An 18,923-nucleotide genomic window follows, 5' to 3' on the forward strand; every position below is an offset into this window, starting at 1 on the left:
ATGCTGACAGCATCCTTCTTTAAAAAAAAAAAAAAAAAAAAGGTCAGTGAGCCTGGCTCTTTTTTACACAATGACCCCATTATACTAGCCTGCCAGTAACTGAATGTAGATGGGAATTGGGCTCATTTATATTGATGGGGGTTAGTATTTCTTTAGGGAGAGAAGTGCAGCAGGCAGAGGTCCTGCGGTTGGCTGTGTCAGCTTCCATGTGCATCTAGGAAAGTATCTTTGTAGTAACATGGGAAACTAAATCCTCCCAGAGAATAGGTGGAACTTAATCTTGGCCTTTAGCTCCTCAATTAACCTTGGCACTGTAACACACTGGGCTCTGGATGAGGGAGGCATCTTAGAGTGGTTCTGAAATAGCTTATTAAATCAGGGATAAAATATCAATGTTATGCTGGAGCACTGCTTCCAGCCAACATGGCAGAACTGACAAAGGAAGTAATAGGAAAGAGACCTAGCTAATAAGGTCTCTACTGAACCTGCTCTGGACAAGATATGGACCGGGACCAACTCTCCTTCTTGAGCCTTGGCTACAAAACAGTTATGGAGGAGGGAGTTTGAGGAATGGAAGTTTCAGAGGGTGCCCTCCACTGCACTTCAGTTGTGCCTGGCTGCGTTGGCTCGTGTGTGTAGAAAGTATAAAAGGTACAGCAAAGGTATTTTGCTGATGCCAGTGAGAAAACTTCAAGTGTCTAGTGGTAAGTATGAACACAGGTAGTAGCCTGAACTGATGAATCCTTTTTATACATACTGAGGCATCCATGTATATTCATGTTCGTGTTCATATATGCCTACACATTCCTAGTTTGGTATATAACCTGTCAGCTAGACACACATAAATTTCTTCCTAAATGTGGCTGAAGATAATTTTCTGCCTTCTTTAACAGAAGTTTACGGTGTTTGAATATTTTTTTGCTTCCAGTATACTCATAGGTTAGTCACTTAAAACACAAATACATCAAATTTTGAAATAACTCAGGGCTTCACTGCCCAAGATTCACCTTTTAAAATGTAGTCGTATGTCTGACACATTTCTGTTGTTTCATTTAATTAAAAAGGCTGCTAATCTTGATAAACATATCTAAAATGTTAAAGATGGAAAAACAAAGTGAATTAGAATGAATTTTGCATAAATTTGCATAACTCCTGCAGCCAAACTGAACAGATTTGTTTTACCTTTTCTGCAAAATAACGTTTTGAAGTTCTCTGTGTATATTTTAGTCTGTCTTCAGCAGAAGTACAGTTGGTTGGAGGTTCTTTGTCCTAGCATCACCTTGACCATTAATTTTATGAAAATAATTACATTTTCTTCTTTATGAGACTTACTGTAAGGAATTCAAGGCTTGTTTTATAAAGAAATTCAAGGGTTGTTTTATAAAGAAATACAATGTGTGGCAGAACAAATCAGAACAAATAGCTCATGCAAAACTCCTAGCACAGAAGGTGAATGATATGTTAGGTAAGGCTAGCAAGAAATGCAGTTATGGATCAGGACTACCCTAGAGTAAGGTCCTCAATCCAGACCAGGAAGATTGTTGCCAGAGGGCTGATAAACCACGCAAACAGACTAGCTGAACCTTCTGCAGTTCCTACACTGAGATCAATGAGAAATATAGGTAGTAGTCTGAGGGACAGAGGAAATTATTAAAAAAAAAGAAAAAGAAAAAGAAAGGCAAGATCAAAGCCTATCTTCTTGAAGTGAGAAATGATAGAGAAGAGCAGAGGAGGAGCTGAAAACAGGCGTAAGGGAATCTAGGAGGGGAGATCTCTGGGGCAAGTGAGAAGACTAGAAATGCTGAGCAGATAGTATGTTTCTTAAACTGGTAGGGGAAAAAAAGAACAGTTTGTTTAGTTAACATTGTAGTATAACCAAGGGAAAACAAGCAGAGAAGTGAAAAATCACAACCTTTTTCATTTTCATACTAGAAGGATTGATTATATCCTGAGTAGAAAGAAGAGGGGGAAAGGATTAACATGGGTGTCAGAAGTTGTGGGAAAGTTGTAAAGACTGAAGAAGCAGTATTTAATTATGATGCAGAAAGTGGGACTAACTTCCATTGTCAGGAAAAATGGCAGAAATGGGTAGTGTGAGTTCTTGTCCATCTGGAAGGTTGTGGGTGTTCTCAACCTGGCTTTGCAAGGGTGGCCTGTGACATCATTGAGAGGGAATAAAAAAGGTGGGAAAGTGGATGCAGAAAGAAAAGAACTGATAATCCTATCCAATGAAAGGAAGAGAAAAGGCAGTAAAGGGGGAGAATAGAGACCTGTGGAGAGTATCATCTCTGATGAGTTCTCAGTCAGAGAAAGGGCAGAGGATGTGTCCTATCACAACAGTGTAAGAGCTTGTTCCAGGTCAGGTTAGTATTGGGAATGCATCCTTTACAGGTATCTTGCAAAAGCTACCAAACCTAGTTCAGTCACAGTAACTGTCCAGCTGGTGCCAGAAGCTTTTCTGAGCTCTGTAGCACCACAGTGAAAGCCTGGCAAGCTGGATTTTCTCCCCTCTCAAACTGCTGCCAACCTGAAATCAAGATCTAGCAATTAGTGAAATTGTATGGTTGAGAGGTTGGTTTGTTAATTGGAAACGTGATACCTGAAGGTATGTATGTTTCAGAATAATATCATGGGACCAGGGGAAAAGAGCTGTCCTTCTATTGGGGCAGATGTCCTGCTCCTTAGCTAACAGTGTCTTGCAGTCAGCTGTCTTCTGCTCTGCCCCACTGTGTGTCCATGTGATCATGAATTCCTGCACACTTTAAAGAAGACAAAACAAAACAAAACATTAAACCTCAGTTTGAGATGAACTGGGCCCAGACCAGTGGCACTGAAAATTGGACAGGCAGGGCCAAGAAATAAGTTTTCTCATGTCACAGCCACTGCAGGTAAGATAAGAAAGATTATTCTGCAAAACTCTCTAAACAGTACAGTGGCAGTCAGCCTGGCCCCTAGCCAGGACACCTCTGTTGGCAAAGGCTTACTTAATCTGACCTGTGCTACTCCCATGTGGTCACAAGATCAGATGTGAACACATCAAAGAATACAGTAACAAATTCAGTCAGTGGCCAGGCTTTCTCTGGATATTTCAGGCAATACAGTGACTTTTAGTGTGTGCAAGTAAAATCACAACTGAAGTTTGCAAGTAAAATCACAGCTACATTGTTGTAGCCTGGCTGCCACATTCTATTGCTTTTTCAGCATGGGAAGCACCATAGTTGGAAACGGAAGCACCAGGTTATTGCAGAATAACCATTGTGATCAACTCCTCACACTTGTAGCATACATGGAGGAGAATGAGAATTTTGCCCTTGGTCTGTACATTGCAGACTAATGTGTAGAATGGTATGCAATTGTTTTCTAAAAAATCATTAGAGGTCTACTCTGATGTTAAGTGACTCTGGAAGTTATAGCCAAGATTGTGAACTTTTTTTGACAAGGGAACATCTCACTGCATTTTATTCCTCCTTGATTTTTTATTAAGTCTATGCCCGAGCCATGGGACTGAACACGACTGTGTAACCAACAGTTGGAAGGTTTGTGGTGTTTTTGAAATGTAAAGGGAATAAGATTCTGTTTTTATCAGAAAGAATTAATTCTTAGGTCCTAAAGACCAGTGGATATGGCATTTGTATTCTGGCCAATTCATGATACTGAAACATGTCATTTTTCATTGCCTATATTTTTATAGATCAGACAATGGTAGGGGGAAAACATAAACTGAACAATTCTCTGTCTGCGTAGCACCATGTAATTTCTGGTGTAAAACTGTCCATTGCCAGATTCTTGCTAAAATTGTTGTGTGGTCACACTGCAATTTTGTAGCAAGACTGAAGATACATGGGTTTCTGGTTTTGTTATAGTGTAGGTTTTCACATTTTCTTTTGATCTGTATAGTCTGTCATTGCAATCCACAGTTTATGTCTTTCTCTCCTTCTTAAATGAGTGGCCTTATTCCCCAGCTCACCTGTTCTTTACCTGTAAACTTTTAATCTTTTTTGGATGTTTGTTCATTAGCATAAAAAAATATAAATTTCCATTGTGAGCAGACCTGTTATATTTCAGAGTTTAGGGCAAAGCATATAATCTGCTTTTGACTGTGATTTTGCAATACTGAAGTTTTAGTGACCTATATATTTTGTATAAGGCAATTGTTAACATTTTATTTTACAACAGTAATCATTAAGTATTGATGTTTCAGTATTACGCTAGTGGGTTTTGCTATCCTATTACTATAGAAGATACCTGACTTTAATACTGGTAGTAGTAATTCTCAGCTTTTGAAAATGCTCCAATATTGTTCTTGAAAAAGAGGGTATTAGATGGTTAAAGTTAAGGAAGATATCTGATCTCTAGAAAGCGTAAATGCTGGTAATTAAGTGGGCAGCTAAAAGAGAAACTAATCACATGGACATTTTGAAACCAGCCCACTTCCTACACCCACGAGCTCACTGTCTTAAATGGCACTAGGCACTCCTCTGTGCAGATACAACCTATAGACTTCTGCCAGTGCATTGCTGCATGGCAGTGGGGAAGGAAGTTGTTGCATTTATTCCTTCCTATGTTGGGTGGTAAACAGAAAAATCTTTTCATCTTTGGACCTTGTTTGTGTACCTACCTCTGCTGAGTACCTATCTCTGAGAAAATGTCTATAATCAATGATCATTAAGTTGTTTGGTGGCTCTCTTCAAGTTCTCTTTGCTCGATCACATTAAAAAATTTCTTGGCTTAATATTTTTCCAGACTCTTAACATGGTAGATTTGTTGAATAAAGGCTTTTTGAAATCAAAAAAGCAGTTCTGTAACCTTAATAACAGAAGTTATTACTTCTCTGAAGAAGTACATCAATAGATAGAGAGTGATTTGCGGTAGGACTGCTAGTTGAGCCAAGAAGGAAAGAGGAGGCTTCCCCTGCGTTGCAGTAAGTAGCTGGACCTACCCAAATGAAAGATGATGGAGATAACTTGTAGGAAAGGAGGCCTTAGCAGAAAAATCACACAGTGTATTGAGGTGGAAATAGTCAGAAGGAGGACGTAGTGAAAATTTTTATCTTCTCTGTTAGGTTTATGTGGCAAGGTTTTGATAGCGGCGGGCTGCAGGGGTGGTCTCTGTGCGAAGAATACAGCAGCTGCCCCATGTCAGATAAGGGCTGGTTTCAGCTGGCTCCAAAAGGAACCAACCTCTGGCCAGAGCCAAGCCAATAAGCAATGTTGTTTGCACCTCTGAGAGAGCAGATTTAAGAAAGGGGAAAAAAAAAAACAAAACCTGCTGCATAACAGCAGCTGAGAGAGTCAGGCATCCGAAACAGCCCTGCAGCTCCCAAGGTCAGTGCAGCAGGAGGGCAGGAGGTGCTCCAGGCATGTAGCAGCAGTTCCCCTGCGGCCTGTGGAGAGGCCCCTGGTGGAGCAGGCTGTCCCCCTGCAGCCCACGGGTCCCACACGGAGCAGATCTCCACGCTGCAGCCCGTGGAGGAGCCCCCGGTGGAGCAGGTGGATGTGGCCTGGAGGAGGCTGCGGCCCATGGAGAGCCCCCGCAGGAGCAGGCCCCGGGCCGGAGCTGCAGTCCGTGGAGAGGAGCCCACGCAGGATCAGTTTGCTCCTGATGGATGGACCATAAAGTTGCAAGGATTTTTCCTGCCATATAAATCACTATTTTTCATGTAATATTATTCCATTCTATTGTGTGGAGAACATTTAAAAAACAAAGCAAAACAAAACCAAAACCAACACCTTTTTTAAGGGCCATATGGATATTCCTTATAAAAAATCTTATAAAAAGTGGGCTCAAATGCCTTTCAATTCTAGGAAAGATCCAAAGACTGAATAATCCTATTCTACATCAGTGGGTACTGAGGAAAGCGTAGGTAGTGGCACCAGCAATCAATAGCATTTTTTGGTTGCTCACAGTAATAAACATAATACAAATACACACACATATATGTATACATATAAAACATACGTAGCATATGTTATACAGCACACATAGTGTAACATACAGAAAAAAAGGACACCTTCTGAGTTGTTGTCTGGATGTATTTCGTATTGTCTGTAATGAATTTGCAGTTTCTCTTTATGAATAGTTTGTAAATGCTCTATTTTTGAGGATGCCTAAAGAAAGATTTACTTGGATATGTAAAAAACTGGAATTAGGAGCATGCAGTGGGTGTTCATTAATGATTCAGGATGGTTGGTTTCAGTTTTTCCTCCTTCCTTTCACAAGGCAAAATCTGATCAATACTTTCCTTTCAAGGTCATAACTGCTGCTTGGTCTCTGTCCTTCTTATAACCCTTCCCCAGCCATATGAGTGTTCTGGAGGATTTAATTACTAGTGTAATCGAGGTTGTCATCAATAACTCTTAGCATTGTCAAGCTCAGACATAAAGCCGTATTATTACAGGAGAGGGCTCAGCTCTGATGAAAGTACAGGGGAGCTGTGCTGATGAATAGCTTTGGATCACACCGGTTGGCAGTCATGAATGATGCTTTTCCCTTCTCTTCCTGTCCACAGTAACCCTATGGTTGTGTTATGGACAGGAAAGTATGTGCATCTGTGAAACAATGGTATAACTTATTTCAGGTATTTGATTCTGCAAGATTTGCAAAATTGGGCTGAGTTTGAGAAAATAATGTTTCTCTTTATGTGAGGGGAAGGGTGCTTCCACTACATTGGTGATATCCTTCGTAATGTATTTTGGCAATTTGTTTTCCAGAACAACGTGTGAAAAGTATGTTTAAAAACATATTATTAGTTCATTATTTTTTTCCTTCTTTAGAAAATGGTTCAGTGTAGACTAAATAGACCTACTGAGTAACTAACCTCACATCCTAAAGTGATGTTGTAAATCCTGAGGGGAGTCCCAGGTTCATTATTTTAATTGCAAGAAAGGCCACAGTGTTCCTCTAATGGGGGGTGGAAAGCTTTCTCCCTGTAACGTACCTTGCCTGTTTAAAAAAAATACCATAAACAGTCACCCACAAATACAGCAGAATATCTTAATTGTACTTTTGTTTGAAATCTCATTAGAGCTTTCTGAATAGGCTGCTAAAATACGGATTTGATACTTTGTCAAGAGGCAAGCAGGGCTGCCTATCCTTATATACTTCAGTTTGCAGGTAGACATCATATTGCTAAACATTATCTGCTTTTTAAAAAATAAATTCTGTGGTGTGAAAGTGATATTTAAGATCTGTTGACTTGATCAGAATGAGCTGGATGTATCTGTAGTAGTACAGTGTACTACTACAGTGTACTGTACCACTACAAATACATCCAGCTCATTCTGGTAACTGCACAGATGTTAATGAATGTGAAGATCCCACAACCTGCATCAGTGGCACTAATGCTGGTAGTTACATCTGTGAGTGTCCTCCAGATTTTGAGCTGAATCCTACCTGCGTTGGCTGTATTGATACACGATCTGGCAACTGTTACCTGGACATTAAAACTCATGGAGATAATGGTGGCACTTTCTGCAGCAACAAGATTGGAGTAGATGTTTCTACGGCCTTCTGTTGCTGCTCTCTGGACCAAAAAAGTTGGTCCAGTATAATTTTTATGTTGGCTGAAAAATAGCAGATAAAATGTAAGGCATCATCTCTTCAATCTTCAGCTTTTTAGGAAAATCTAGACAGGGTAAAGGTCTGCAGTCAAGAGACAACTCCTGAGGTATCATAATAATTTCGGGAGTGAGCTCCTAGAGGTCAACTGTATTGTAAAACATTATGAACGCAATTAATCATACTTGTTGAACACAATGTTTCCAAATTTGCTGTGTGTTGTAATCCCTAATCAGTCAAAGAATGTACATAGTTCATTTTACTCATTCTACTGACATCGTATTTAATGTCGCTCAAATCAGTTTTATACATACCCTATTGATTTTATGCTGTTCATAAAATGCTGGTAATAGAAAATCTATTTCTATTGCATTTTTGTGTGGGACTAGTAACTTAAAGTTAATATAATTTCCAAGGAGAAAGCTGTTCAGTGACTCATGTGAAGCATGTTGGAAGGTATTTCTGTATACATGCATATATAATTGTGCAACTACACAAATTTTCAAGCAATATAATTTAAATGGATGATTAAAATTGAGTCCTGCCATTTGGCTGGTGATTCCTTTTTTTTTAATTTATTTATTTTATTTTTGTATGTCTGTCCCTGCATTGAATTCATAACATATGTCCAGGTCTACTGGCTGCAGATGTGTAGTCTTTGCATATGAAATACATGTTTTCATGTTGCAAAGAATACTTAGCACAGGTATCTGAAAAATTGGGACAGAAAGGCTTGAATTTTGAGCTACCAATGACTATAACAGACAGAGAACACCTGTTATGCTGAATTATAGGAACAGAAAGAGAAATCCAGGTCCTCTGGCACTACAGACCTGAGAGAAACTTTAGGCAATGCAAGTTGGTTAGACATTAATTTCAGTGCTAGGAGTAGGGCCAGGTACTAAACAAGTTGGTGATAGATCTTTTGAGAATTCTTTAATGCAGTGAATTACTGACTTGGCTATTAATGAATCAGATTAGTTCTGCATATGATCCCCAGCTAAAGCAAAAGCCCCAGTGGAAAACCATAAAATGTAAGCAAAAATGTGATCTATGCAATATGACTAAGGATTGACCCTTGACTTCAGTAGGAGCTATCTGAATGTTATGTTCATTTTTGCAGACCAGAGATATGCACCAAGAAGAATATGGCCAGTGACTGAGGAATATGTCCTCGCTACTGATCATAATGCATGATACTATAGTGCTTTTATACATATTTTTAAGCTATGCAGTTTTCTAATGCTCTAAAACACATGCACAAGCTGTGTCAAGTAGAATCCAGTCCAAAAAAATACCAGTTAATAGTGACAGTCCTTCTCATTGTATAGACCATTAACAGTGAAAAATGTGAATGGGGAACAGCTAGAAGTATCATGCAGTGGATATTTTGCTGCAGAGTAGGATGGAAAATAATGCAATTGGTGAAGAAATGTGAATATAAAATATAGTAGAATTGGCAATTGCAAACCAAGCCCTTGACAATTGCATTAATGGTAATGCATTCCATTCCAGTTCATGGTGAAGTAAAAGGAGTTGGTCTGGTAGATCAAATATGGCTTTCGTTGCAAGACTGCGACAATGAAGGTGAGATGATAAAGCTATTTAGACTCCTAATCTATAAACGTCAAAGACTATATTGTTTCTACATACACCTAGTGAATTTACAGAATTATTTCTTCTTAGAACAGATGTGATTGTAAAATACTGCAGTTGTTCTGAGTTTAATTTTCAGGATATATATGCCCTGTATTTATATAATCTATACATTTTTGGTGTACAAAATATACATGAAGTCAAAATTGTAAAGAATTACTGATGAATCGTTAGTTCTGAATTCCTTCTGAATTTGGGAAATTCTTTTTGTTTAAATGCCAGGATTTTTAACAGGCCTTGAAAAAGGTTTTATTCTATTGAAATATTTGATAAATTGGGATGGATTAAATAGTAGGATGAGAATGCGACTTGCTGTCTTTTTTCATTATCATTATTTTTCATTTTCATTTCTTATGTTCATTAGAAATACATTTTGAAGTAGAACTTGATAAGAATCCATTTGGTGTAAGCAAACCCAGCTTCTATATCTGGGGAAAAGGCCGAAATACCACGTTTAAGACTAGTGTCTTTAGATGAGTGGTTTTTTTTTTTTTTTTTTTTTTAGTTTGCTAACATGTTTTCAATCATCGTCTTCTTTTCCAGTCCAGACAAGAATAAAATCACAAGAGCTCTCAAGTAGCTGTTAATACGTTTTTCAGAGATAATGTCAAAAACTGTTTTCTGTTCCATCAGTATTGGTTCATGGCACCAAGCCTAAATAATTAGAACAGGCCAAATACCAAGATTTTGTGTCCTCCATTAACAAAATTGGTACGACTATTTTGAAAGTTAATTAACCGGTTGCAATACAAGTGCATTTCACGTAACTGACTCACCCCTTCCATTCCATTGTACTTCAGGTAATCAGAAATAATTCAATTCTGTATTATCTGTTACGTAGTCTCCCTGGAAAGTAGGTATAGTATGTAGTTTGTGTGTACTGTATAATTTCGTCACGTCTGTGGCAAAGTACAGCAGCATTTGAGACTATGAATGTGCCATCAAAGCAAATAGGACGAGGGTATTCTTTCGCCCAGAGGGAAAGGTGTACATAATGCTCATATATTTAAGAGTCTTTTCTCCATACTCCCTCAAAAAGGTGGCCTCATCCATACTCTGTATTGTCAATAATTCCTGATCCATGCTTTGAGCCATAGTGGGACATTGACTAGGAGAGTTCTATTTATCTTAGGCCAAAAAGGTGCTGTAATTAAGTATAGATGAAATAATTGTGGCTAAAAAAGAAGATACACACTAAAAGAAGATTTTAGGCCTTTTGTTATTTTTCTTATTTACAAACATAGATATGTCCTGAGCAAGTTTTTGGCTTGTAACTGCTGTTTGGATCTTTTTTTTTTGTGTTGGCTCCCCATCTGAATTCACTTGATTACTCTGTTCTAGTGGAGTCAGTTGTGTTCTAATTTATACCAGCCTTTCCCTACAAAATTTATGATAGAAATACCTCTTGGAGTGGGTTTCTTTGGTTGGGTAGCAGGACACAAGGCTGGTCCACATGTGCAGAAAGACTGATTTTGTTGCTGTTTCCACAGCTTGGAAAGTTAGGTTCATGGCGCATCAGCGGTAGCAGATAAATAGGATCCAAAAAGGATATATAGCATGTATAGCACAATGTGTAGCGAATGTGGATGAGAAACCCGACAGGTCCAGTTGCAGGAACAGAACATCAAAAAAAGACAGTCTTATTCACTTACTTGCTAATAGACTCTGCTGGCAGTTAAGGCAATAAGGTACCATTATAGACTCATGTCTAATTTATTTCATGTTAACTAAGTTTATAATTACATTGTATCAGTTAGTAAAGCTGTTTACTTTCTCCCATACAAAAGTGGCTGAGTCTTCAGATGGGGCTTTTTTGCTTTACTTTAGGTGCAATTAGCCTGGTAAATACAGTAAGTATTTAATTCTGTCAGAAAGGTGCCAGAGGTAGTATTTATAAATACAAAGAGTAGGAGCTTCCCTTTTTCCCCAAGACAATCTTGCAGTACCATTCTCCCCTTTGTTCTTTGTTGCATCTTGTGAAGAGTGCTCCTTTGAATGGAGACCCATTTTGTGCCCATGTAAAGCTGAGAACAGAACAAAGCAAACAAAGGACAAACAGGTGTAAGAACACATTATTTTCACTTTGGTTCCAAGCAACCGTTCTTCAGGAGGCTCGGACTGCTTTATGTAGTACTGAGCTGTGCAGTGTTTTTCCTTTAAAATACTCTCCACCTTCAGTGTCTGGGAGGAACTGTCCTGAACAGTCCTGTGACCTGAACAGTCACAGACAAGCAGCGTCCTTAAGTGTGATTCCAACTTAATGCGGTACCTGTGGAGACAGGAAAGTTCCTGTAGCATTATAAGTGGTGCAGGACCTTAATGTATATGCTTGAGAAATGTGTGCCAGACTTCGGGATGGCTTTTCTGGGCTATAAATACAGACTGAGGTTCACAAGGAACAGTCCTGTATGTTATCCTTCTCTGCCCTCAAAGCCCCTGTGATGCTTGGAGGAGGACAAATGTGCATAAGGTTCAGTGGAAAACGACTGTCAGTTTGTCTCCTCCCTGCCCTGTAGCATAAGGATTTGTGATAAGAGTTAAAGATATTTGTTTTCTCCTTGTGGGAACTGTGTCTTCATTTTTCTACCAGGAGAGGATTTGTGGGGTGGAATTCTTGAACCAAGGTTGTATCAAAGCGTGGCAGTAATCTCTTGCCCTGAGGCCTTCAGGTCTGCAAGGGATGAAGGAAGAAAAGATGCACAGAAATGATGTAGAAGTGTTCGTGAAGCAAAACAATGACTAGGCTAGCTAGAATTTGGCTGTTTGCTCTCAGTCCATTATCCTAATCATTGACCGTGCTACTTCTCAATAGCATTTGCACAGATCAGATTTTATAAGGAAGATCATTAACTGCCTCATGGAAGTTCCTGAATGGTAATAAATGATAGTTGAGATTAATGGAGTAAAAGAAAGAGAACTGTTTTACTAGATGCAGCCAGTGATTAGCATATATGTCTTGTAAGAAGCATTCAGACTTCAGTCTCAAGCTAAAATATCATAGAAAGGAAACTGGAGAATTGTTCAATAACAACTCTGAGGCCTGTAATGATCAAAGAAGTTGAAATTATTGTAAGGCAACAGTAAGCAAAATAATCCCGTTATAAATGAATATACATGATAGAGTTCCGTAACTCTTACTGTACTAGAATAAGCAACATTTTTCCCTTATTCTATATATAACCTGCCTTGCCAGTTTAAGTCAAAAGGCCGTGTAGTGAAAATGTGGAATATCTATTTATCCTTGGAATTATGCAAACTTAAGTGATGGTAGAGTTGGCTTCAGTATTCAGGTAGAGTCAGACAATGGTTTTGAAGTTGACTGATTCTGTTTTTCAAAGGGGTAAGACATCATTATGTTGTGTCCTTCATGTTCTCTGATCTTTCTTTTTTGTGGCTGTACACTGACACTTGTCAAAAGTGCATCTGTGTAGTAGCATTTCTGTATTTTATATGCATACCAATGAGTATATTAAACAGAAATGCAGGGGATGTCATAACATAAACAGCCTTTTTTCTTAACAGCTTTGACTTTTCAAGTACTTGCAGGAAGCTTGGAGAAAATGTTCCTTGATGTATTGATTGATCTCTCAGGCATGCAGTGTTTCGTGCAAATGAAGTGTAAAATAACCTACAGACATCTATGTTTTAAAACATGTGCAGATAGTAATTGTTACGCCCTTTCCTGAGAAGTGGGTTTCTATTAATGTGCATTTTCTGAGGTTCTTTGGGGAGCCGCTGTTTCTGCAGAGTTTTTGAGTCTGAAAGGTTGCTTATTCACATTCTCTTTTTAGTTTAACCTGCACCTGAATTAAAAGCTGAGCAAAATAAATGCACTGACTAGCTCTGAGCACTGGTGTTTTGAGCCTCAGGTTTTAATGTCCGTGACTGTCACTAATCAATAGCAAGCAAAGCAACCACAGCATCAGAAGCAGAGATGTAAAAGGAGATGCCTGTTAGATATTGTGCTGGAAGACATAAGGGTAATGATTCTCTTTGAGAAAGATGCAGTATTTTCTTCTTAAGAGTGCTGACTGCAAATGTTTCATTTTCTACTGGCTGCTTGGAAAATAAGCACACCTTCCAATGTATCATACAAGGAAATAAAATAAAAATTCCAATTCAGATAAAGGGAAAAACAGATTAAAATATTAACTGATCCTTGTTGGCAATGTAGAAGAATCTTAGCCCCAAATATTTTTGGGCTCTAAAATTTGGAGTAGACAAGTCAAGTTTTACCATCTCTTGGTCCTAACTCATTTCACACAGAACAGCTTTATAGGGTCCTTTAGTAAAGTACATATAATTCTGTTTGACCCCCTTACTCATTTTATGAACTTGTAGATTAATTAAGTAGATTAATTAAGTAGATTGAATGCTGCCTACAACACTAATGTTAATGGCTCCAATTTTATTAAGCCCATTTAAAAATCTTATACAGGTGGCAGCATCCATAAAATGACAAACTATATATCCTTATCTGTGGAGCATAAATTGTAGATTTATGTAGATTTACATTGTAGAAAAGCTAGTGATAGAGGAAAAGAAATCTTTTCATAACATTGTAGTTATTTGAAGAATTACAAAGGAGAGCAAACACTCTTTAAGTTTTGGTTTACTATAAATATTCCTGATGTTAATATGATATATTGATATATCGGTGAGGCCGCACCTCGAGTACTGTGTTCAGTTTTGGGCCCCTCACTACAAGAAGGTCATCGAGGTGCTCGAGCATGTCCAGAGAAGGGCAAAAAAGATGGTGAGGGGTCTGGAGAACAAGTCTTATGAGGAGCAGCTGAGGGAGCTGGGATTGTTCAGCCTGGAGAAGAGGAGGCTCAGGGGCGACCGTATCGGTCTCTATAGGTACCTTAAAGGAGGCTGTAGTGAGGTGGGGATTGATCTATTCTCTCATGTGCCCAGTGATAGGATGAGGGGGAATGTTGTGCCAGGGGAGATTTATGTTGGATATTAGGAAAAACTTCTTTTCCGAAAGGGTTGTTAGGCATTGGAATAGGTTGCCCAGGGAAGTGGTTGAGTCACTATCCCTGGAGATCTTCAAAAGACGTTTAGATTTAAAGCTTAGTGATATGGTTTAGTGGAGGACTTGTTAGTGTTAGGTCAGAGGTTGGACTAGGTGATCTTGGAGGTCTCTTCCAACCTAGATGATTCTGTGATTCTGTGATTATTGCATACTGACTTCCTATTTTTGTAAGCAGACAGAGTAAGAGTGTCAAGACTCTTTATCTTGACGTACAACTTCATGGGGTAGGCTGATTAATCTCTTCTGGTCCTGGTTTTGCCAATTATTAAGTAAAATAAGTCACTGGAAAATATTACCTGGAAAAAAGTACTAATGTGAGATTGAGATCCTCATTTTCTGGAATTCCTGGCCCTCTAGTAAGATAGAGTGTGTCCCTCTCTGTATGTTTAGCTTTTAGGTTTTCCTTTGTTTGTCTTCTATTCACGCTTTTATCTTTAGGTAAAAAGAATAATAGATAGGTACATCATTACAGCTCTTAATGATGTAAGTGAAAAGTACTATTTTAGTGTCTCATGGAGTAAAAGCGGTGTTTAGAAATAAAGAAAAAGTTGTGTTATACATTTATGTTACAGCTGTGCTCTGAAACACAAGGTAGTATTGAGCGTAGTGCATACAAAATTCTGAAGGAAAAGTATGGATTTCTTCAAAGTATTTTATCTTCTGCTGCTGCACAGGCATTACTCTAATGAGGCAAGACTATTCTTCTCTGTGCAATAAACATTCTACAGAAATCTCTCCAGAAGCCTTTCCTTGTTTTCCAATAAAAATGAGGTGACATTTTGTCCTCATTTTGCCACTGCATTTACCTCGCGGCTGTTTGAAGCAGTGGCTCGGATCCAAGAAAGCAAATAAGACTAGGAATTAATTATTTCATTTAATTTTCTATTTGAAATCAGAAACTGACATACTTGATAAGAACACCTTTTTAGGTAATCCAGCTACATCCTCTCTTTACTTTCTTATTTACACTCAGCAATTTGAGTTTTCTCCCTATAAATCACTGTTCATTTTAAAAGACCAGAGATATATGTCATGTTATTCTTGATTGCCTCCAAGATGGGAAAAGTAAAAGTAATGGATTTTTTTTTCAAAATACTCTGTTTGGATCAAAGCCTCAGGTAACATTCTGCTTCGGATAAACCATATGTACTTGGTGAAGAGAGTAATTGTAACAAGACATAGGAACTTTTAATTGAACAACTTTTCTTTCACTTGTGCCTTCCCTTGAGCACCTGGGTTTACATATGTGATCTCTGAATTTATGCAACTCCAGATATTTATAGGCATATTTGGAGAGTGGGATATGAGTAAATGAAACTTGGTTGTAAATTCAGGTAAGTCATCATTACAGGAAACTTTTATTTACTCTGGCAGAGTTTAGATCAAGTTTGTAATGATCAAGAAAGTTTGCCTGCAGACCTCCAATTTATGTACAGCTTATCAGAATGTATCTTTTCATATCCAATTAGAGTACAAAGAATCTTAGGCAACTAAAATTTATACTATTGCTTTGTGGAGAAATTCAAAAAAGACCATGTCATAACATTTTTTTTCCGACTGATGTAGGTGAAGGCTTGTAGAGAACATGACCTGTGACATGATCAAGGTTTTTCAGGGCAGGTAGAAATTGAGCTGATGGATGTGTGACTATCTCCATAACAGTGATATTCCCAAATTTGACAGTGAAGTGCGTTAGATATTTTGATGCCATTAACTTCTCAAATTGTGTGCTGGTTAAAGGAGGAAGAAGTGGTTTCTTTGCATATAAAAAGCAAGGTGTTTATGACTGGTTCTTCTTTCAGAATGAGTTGAGTATGTATAAATATATGGATTTTTTGCTGTTATGCTTTTCTTTTTGTGAACCATGTGATTTTTAGTATAATGAATAGAAAAGCTAAAACCAAATGGTCTTAAAGGCGTTTTATCCAGCTCTCAATGAGAGTAAACTCTTAGGAAGTTACAGACCAGCTAGCATCTGAGTGACATATTTACAAAGCTCATGAGATAGTTGGCTGTCATACTTCCAGAAAGCAAATTGTGGGATAAAAAATATATTAAAAAATCCTCATTGTTGGCTCAGCTGGATCTATATTAATAACATAAACCATGCTACCCTTTATTTAGCACATGCTCTTGGGGGAGAGCAATTAAATTTTGTGTCCCCAAAATAGTATATTGCAAAATCACTGTTTGTTTTAGGACTAATAATGAATACAAATTTGTTTTAAGACTAATAATGAATTCAGAACTCTCTGAATGGTAATCTGATATTGAACTAAAGTATCAGTGTGTTATGCTTTAAACTACTTTGTATTTTCTTCATTATGTTCGAGAGAGAGACAGATACATAATGTTCCCTTAAAGGATGAATGAAGTTCTGTCACTCTTTGTACAGGGAAGATGGATAGCTTTTTTCTCTTTTCCACTTTTGAGTTTTTTTATTTTTATTCTTCTGTGTACTTTCCTCTGCAACTCTGAGTGGCAGCTTACATAACAACAGTGTTTTTTAACACTAATATTAAACTCAGAATCCAGTGCCCCGACAGCAACTCAAGCCAAAATCAGGGTTTGCCTCAACCTAACAGACTCCTTTGAACTCTGAGAAGCCAGATGAGAGGCTGACAGTTAGGACACAGCAAATCATCTTCTAAATACCCACTGCCCATAATATTTTGCTTCTGTTAGCTCAATTACTCCAAATAGTCAGAGAGACAGTGTACAAATTAAGTCCATATTGCCTGCTGCTTAATGGGTTTGTAGCTTTTTTACTTCCCCTGGAACCATTTTTGAAGCACTCCTGCTCAATTTCCACATTTTTTTTGTTGTTGTTGTTTTTCCCCGGTCCTTTTTCTTTGCTATATTTCACTTGTGTCCTGTCAGAACCACTACCCCAACCCCCAAATTCTGTATTTCTGTGTTCTTTTCTTTTCTACACACTTCACCTTTTTGCTTTCTGTCTTTCAGTGGATTAAGTCAATACCGTTTCCTCCCCTCCCCCTCCCCCTCCCCCTCCCCCTCCCCCTCCCCCTCCCCCTCCCCTCCCCCTCCCCCTCCCCCTTCCCCTCCCCCTCCCCCTCCCCCTTCCCCTTCCCCTTCCCCTTCCCCTTCCCCTTCCCCTTCCCCTTCCCCTTTCCTTTATTTTTTTTTTCTACACCAAAATGAAAGCCTGAAACTTTAGTTCAGTTTCCTTAGATTGTTTCATTACACCCTAAAGAAGATTTTTTTTTTTTTTGGTCAGGGACAGGGAACATGTAAGAAACGTGAAAGAAATAGAAGAGCCAGATATATAAAATTGGAAGAATACTTTTGTTTTTAGAGGGTTTCAGTTGGGGCACTTGAAAGGAATTCAACTGGTCTCCTACGTCTTGGACACATGTCCTAGACACTTAGAACAAATGTGGTAACTCTGTGTGTTTGTAAATTTTGCCTTGGTTTCCATTGGATAACATTCATTGCATTTGACCTGAAGTGGAGTTTGACTACCTATATGTAAATGAATAAGCCCCTGTGAAAAGTTGTTCTAGTTATACTGATTCTGGCTTGGAAAAAATAATTTATTGCTATGTGGAATGTCCTGTTACTTTTGACACTATGTTAGAATAGAGTAGATAGTAGGTGTTTGTGCACATGAACACTTTAATTGCGTCAGATTTGTAGACTGAGGCATGAACTTATGAATCCTTTCTTTCCTTTAAGAGGTTTATTTCTTCTGATTAATCCTCATGCCTTCAGCAGGACTTGTAGTACTCCTTTGTGGCCTTGTTGACTCTTGCAGACTGCTCAGGACCTAGGTCTGCCTCTCATTCCATAATAGTTGTTTTCAACATCACTGATGACTTGAAGAGTTACTAATATACAGATGCAGTTAAGAATATAAGTGGACTTTTTGCCTACCTGTGTTTTGCATAATGCTGTGTACTTAGTAATAGTTCATCGATTAAGAACTTCTCAAATGAAAATTCAGAAGTGAAATTAAACACAACAGTCTGATTTCACTGTGATTGCACCAGACCAGCTAAGGAACAAACTAAAAGTAGAGGAAACTTTCATTTGCGATGATTTGCCTTGGTGTCAAAAGTATGGCATAGATATGTGTGCTTATGTAAATACATATTTTTGTCCTTTGACTTAGTTTTCAAGAATGTACACAGTCTCACAGATTTAGGAAACCAAAGTTTCACATAGGAGAATTCTGCAAGGCCTAGGAACTTTGAAGGGAAGGTAGCAGCCGTGCAGTAGCTTTCAGTGCTATACTGCCAAAACTGTGATGATATTCTTTTTCCCTCTAATCCTTAACTTCCCTACCTCCTTCAGAAAAATACCATGGACATAATGATTAACTACAGTGACTTAGTAAAAATACTTCAGAAAAGCCCAGAAAAAAATGGCCACCTTTGTACAACCTCAAGGGATAGATCTTCAATCTTCCTCAAACTCTGTTAGACAGAGTTTGCCATTTGTATATGCCATGCAGGTCAACTTTGCAAGTGTGCATTTTTCTTGACATTATAGTAGACTTTTATTATATTTATGTCTGTGAATTAGCCAGGTCTCTTTGTTTTTTGTTGATTACTTAAACTGAATCTTATCAATTGTCAGAGAAAAGGAATTTTGACACACCATTTTGGAAGTGTGCAGTGGCTCAAAACTAGCATGTTCAGCTTCTGAATGT

General features: G+C 38.3%; 1 protein-coding gene across 3 annotated transcripts in view; it reads left to right on the plus strand.

Moving 5' to 3' along the window:
• Positions 1-18,923, plus strand: part of NTRK2 (neurotrophic receptor tyrosine kinase 2) — a 172,273-nt gene that overhangs the window by 71,688 nt on the left and 81,662 nt on the right. Inside the window, exon 12 of one of the 3 annotated variants that reach the window (XM_080574841.1) lies at positions 9,073-9,144. The exons of the other annotated variants lie outside the window; for them this stretch is intronic. Coding sequence (XP_080430967.1) covers positions 9,073-9,144 — 72 coding nt within the window. The remainder of the gene's footprint in view (positions 1-9,072; positions 9,145-18,923) is intronic. 3 annotated transcript variants of the gene reach the window in all.

This window comes from Anser brachyrhynchus (genome assembly GCF_964034855.1).
Source record: "Anser brachyrhynchus genome assembly, chromosome: Z".
Classification (NCBI taxonomy): domain Eukaryota; kingdom Metazoa; phylum Chordata; class Aves; order Anseriformes; family Anatidae; genus Anser; species Anser brachyrhynchus.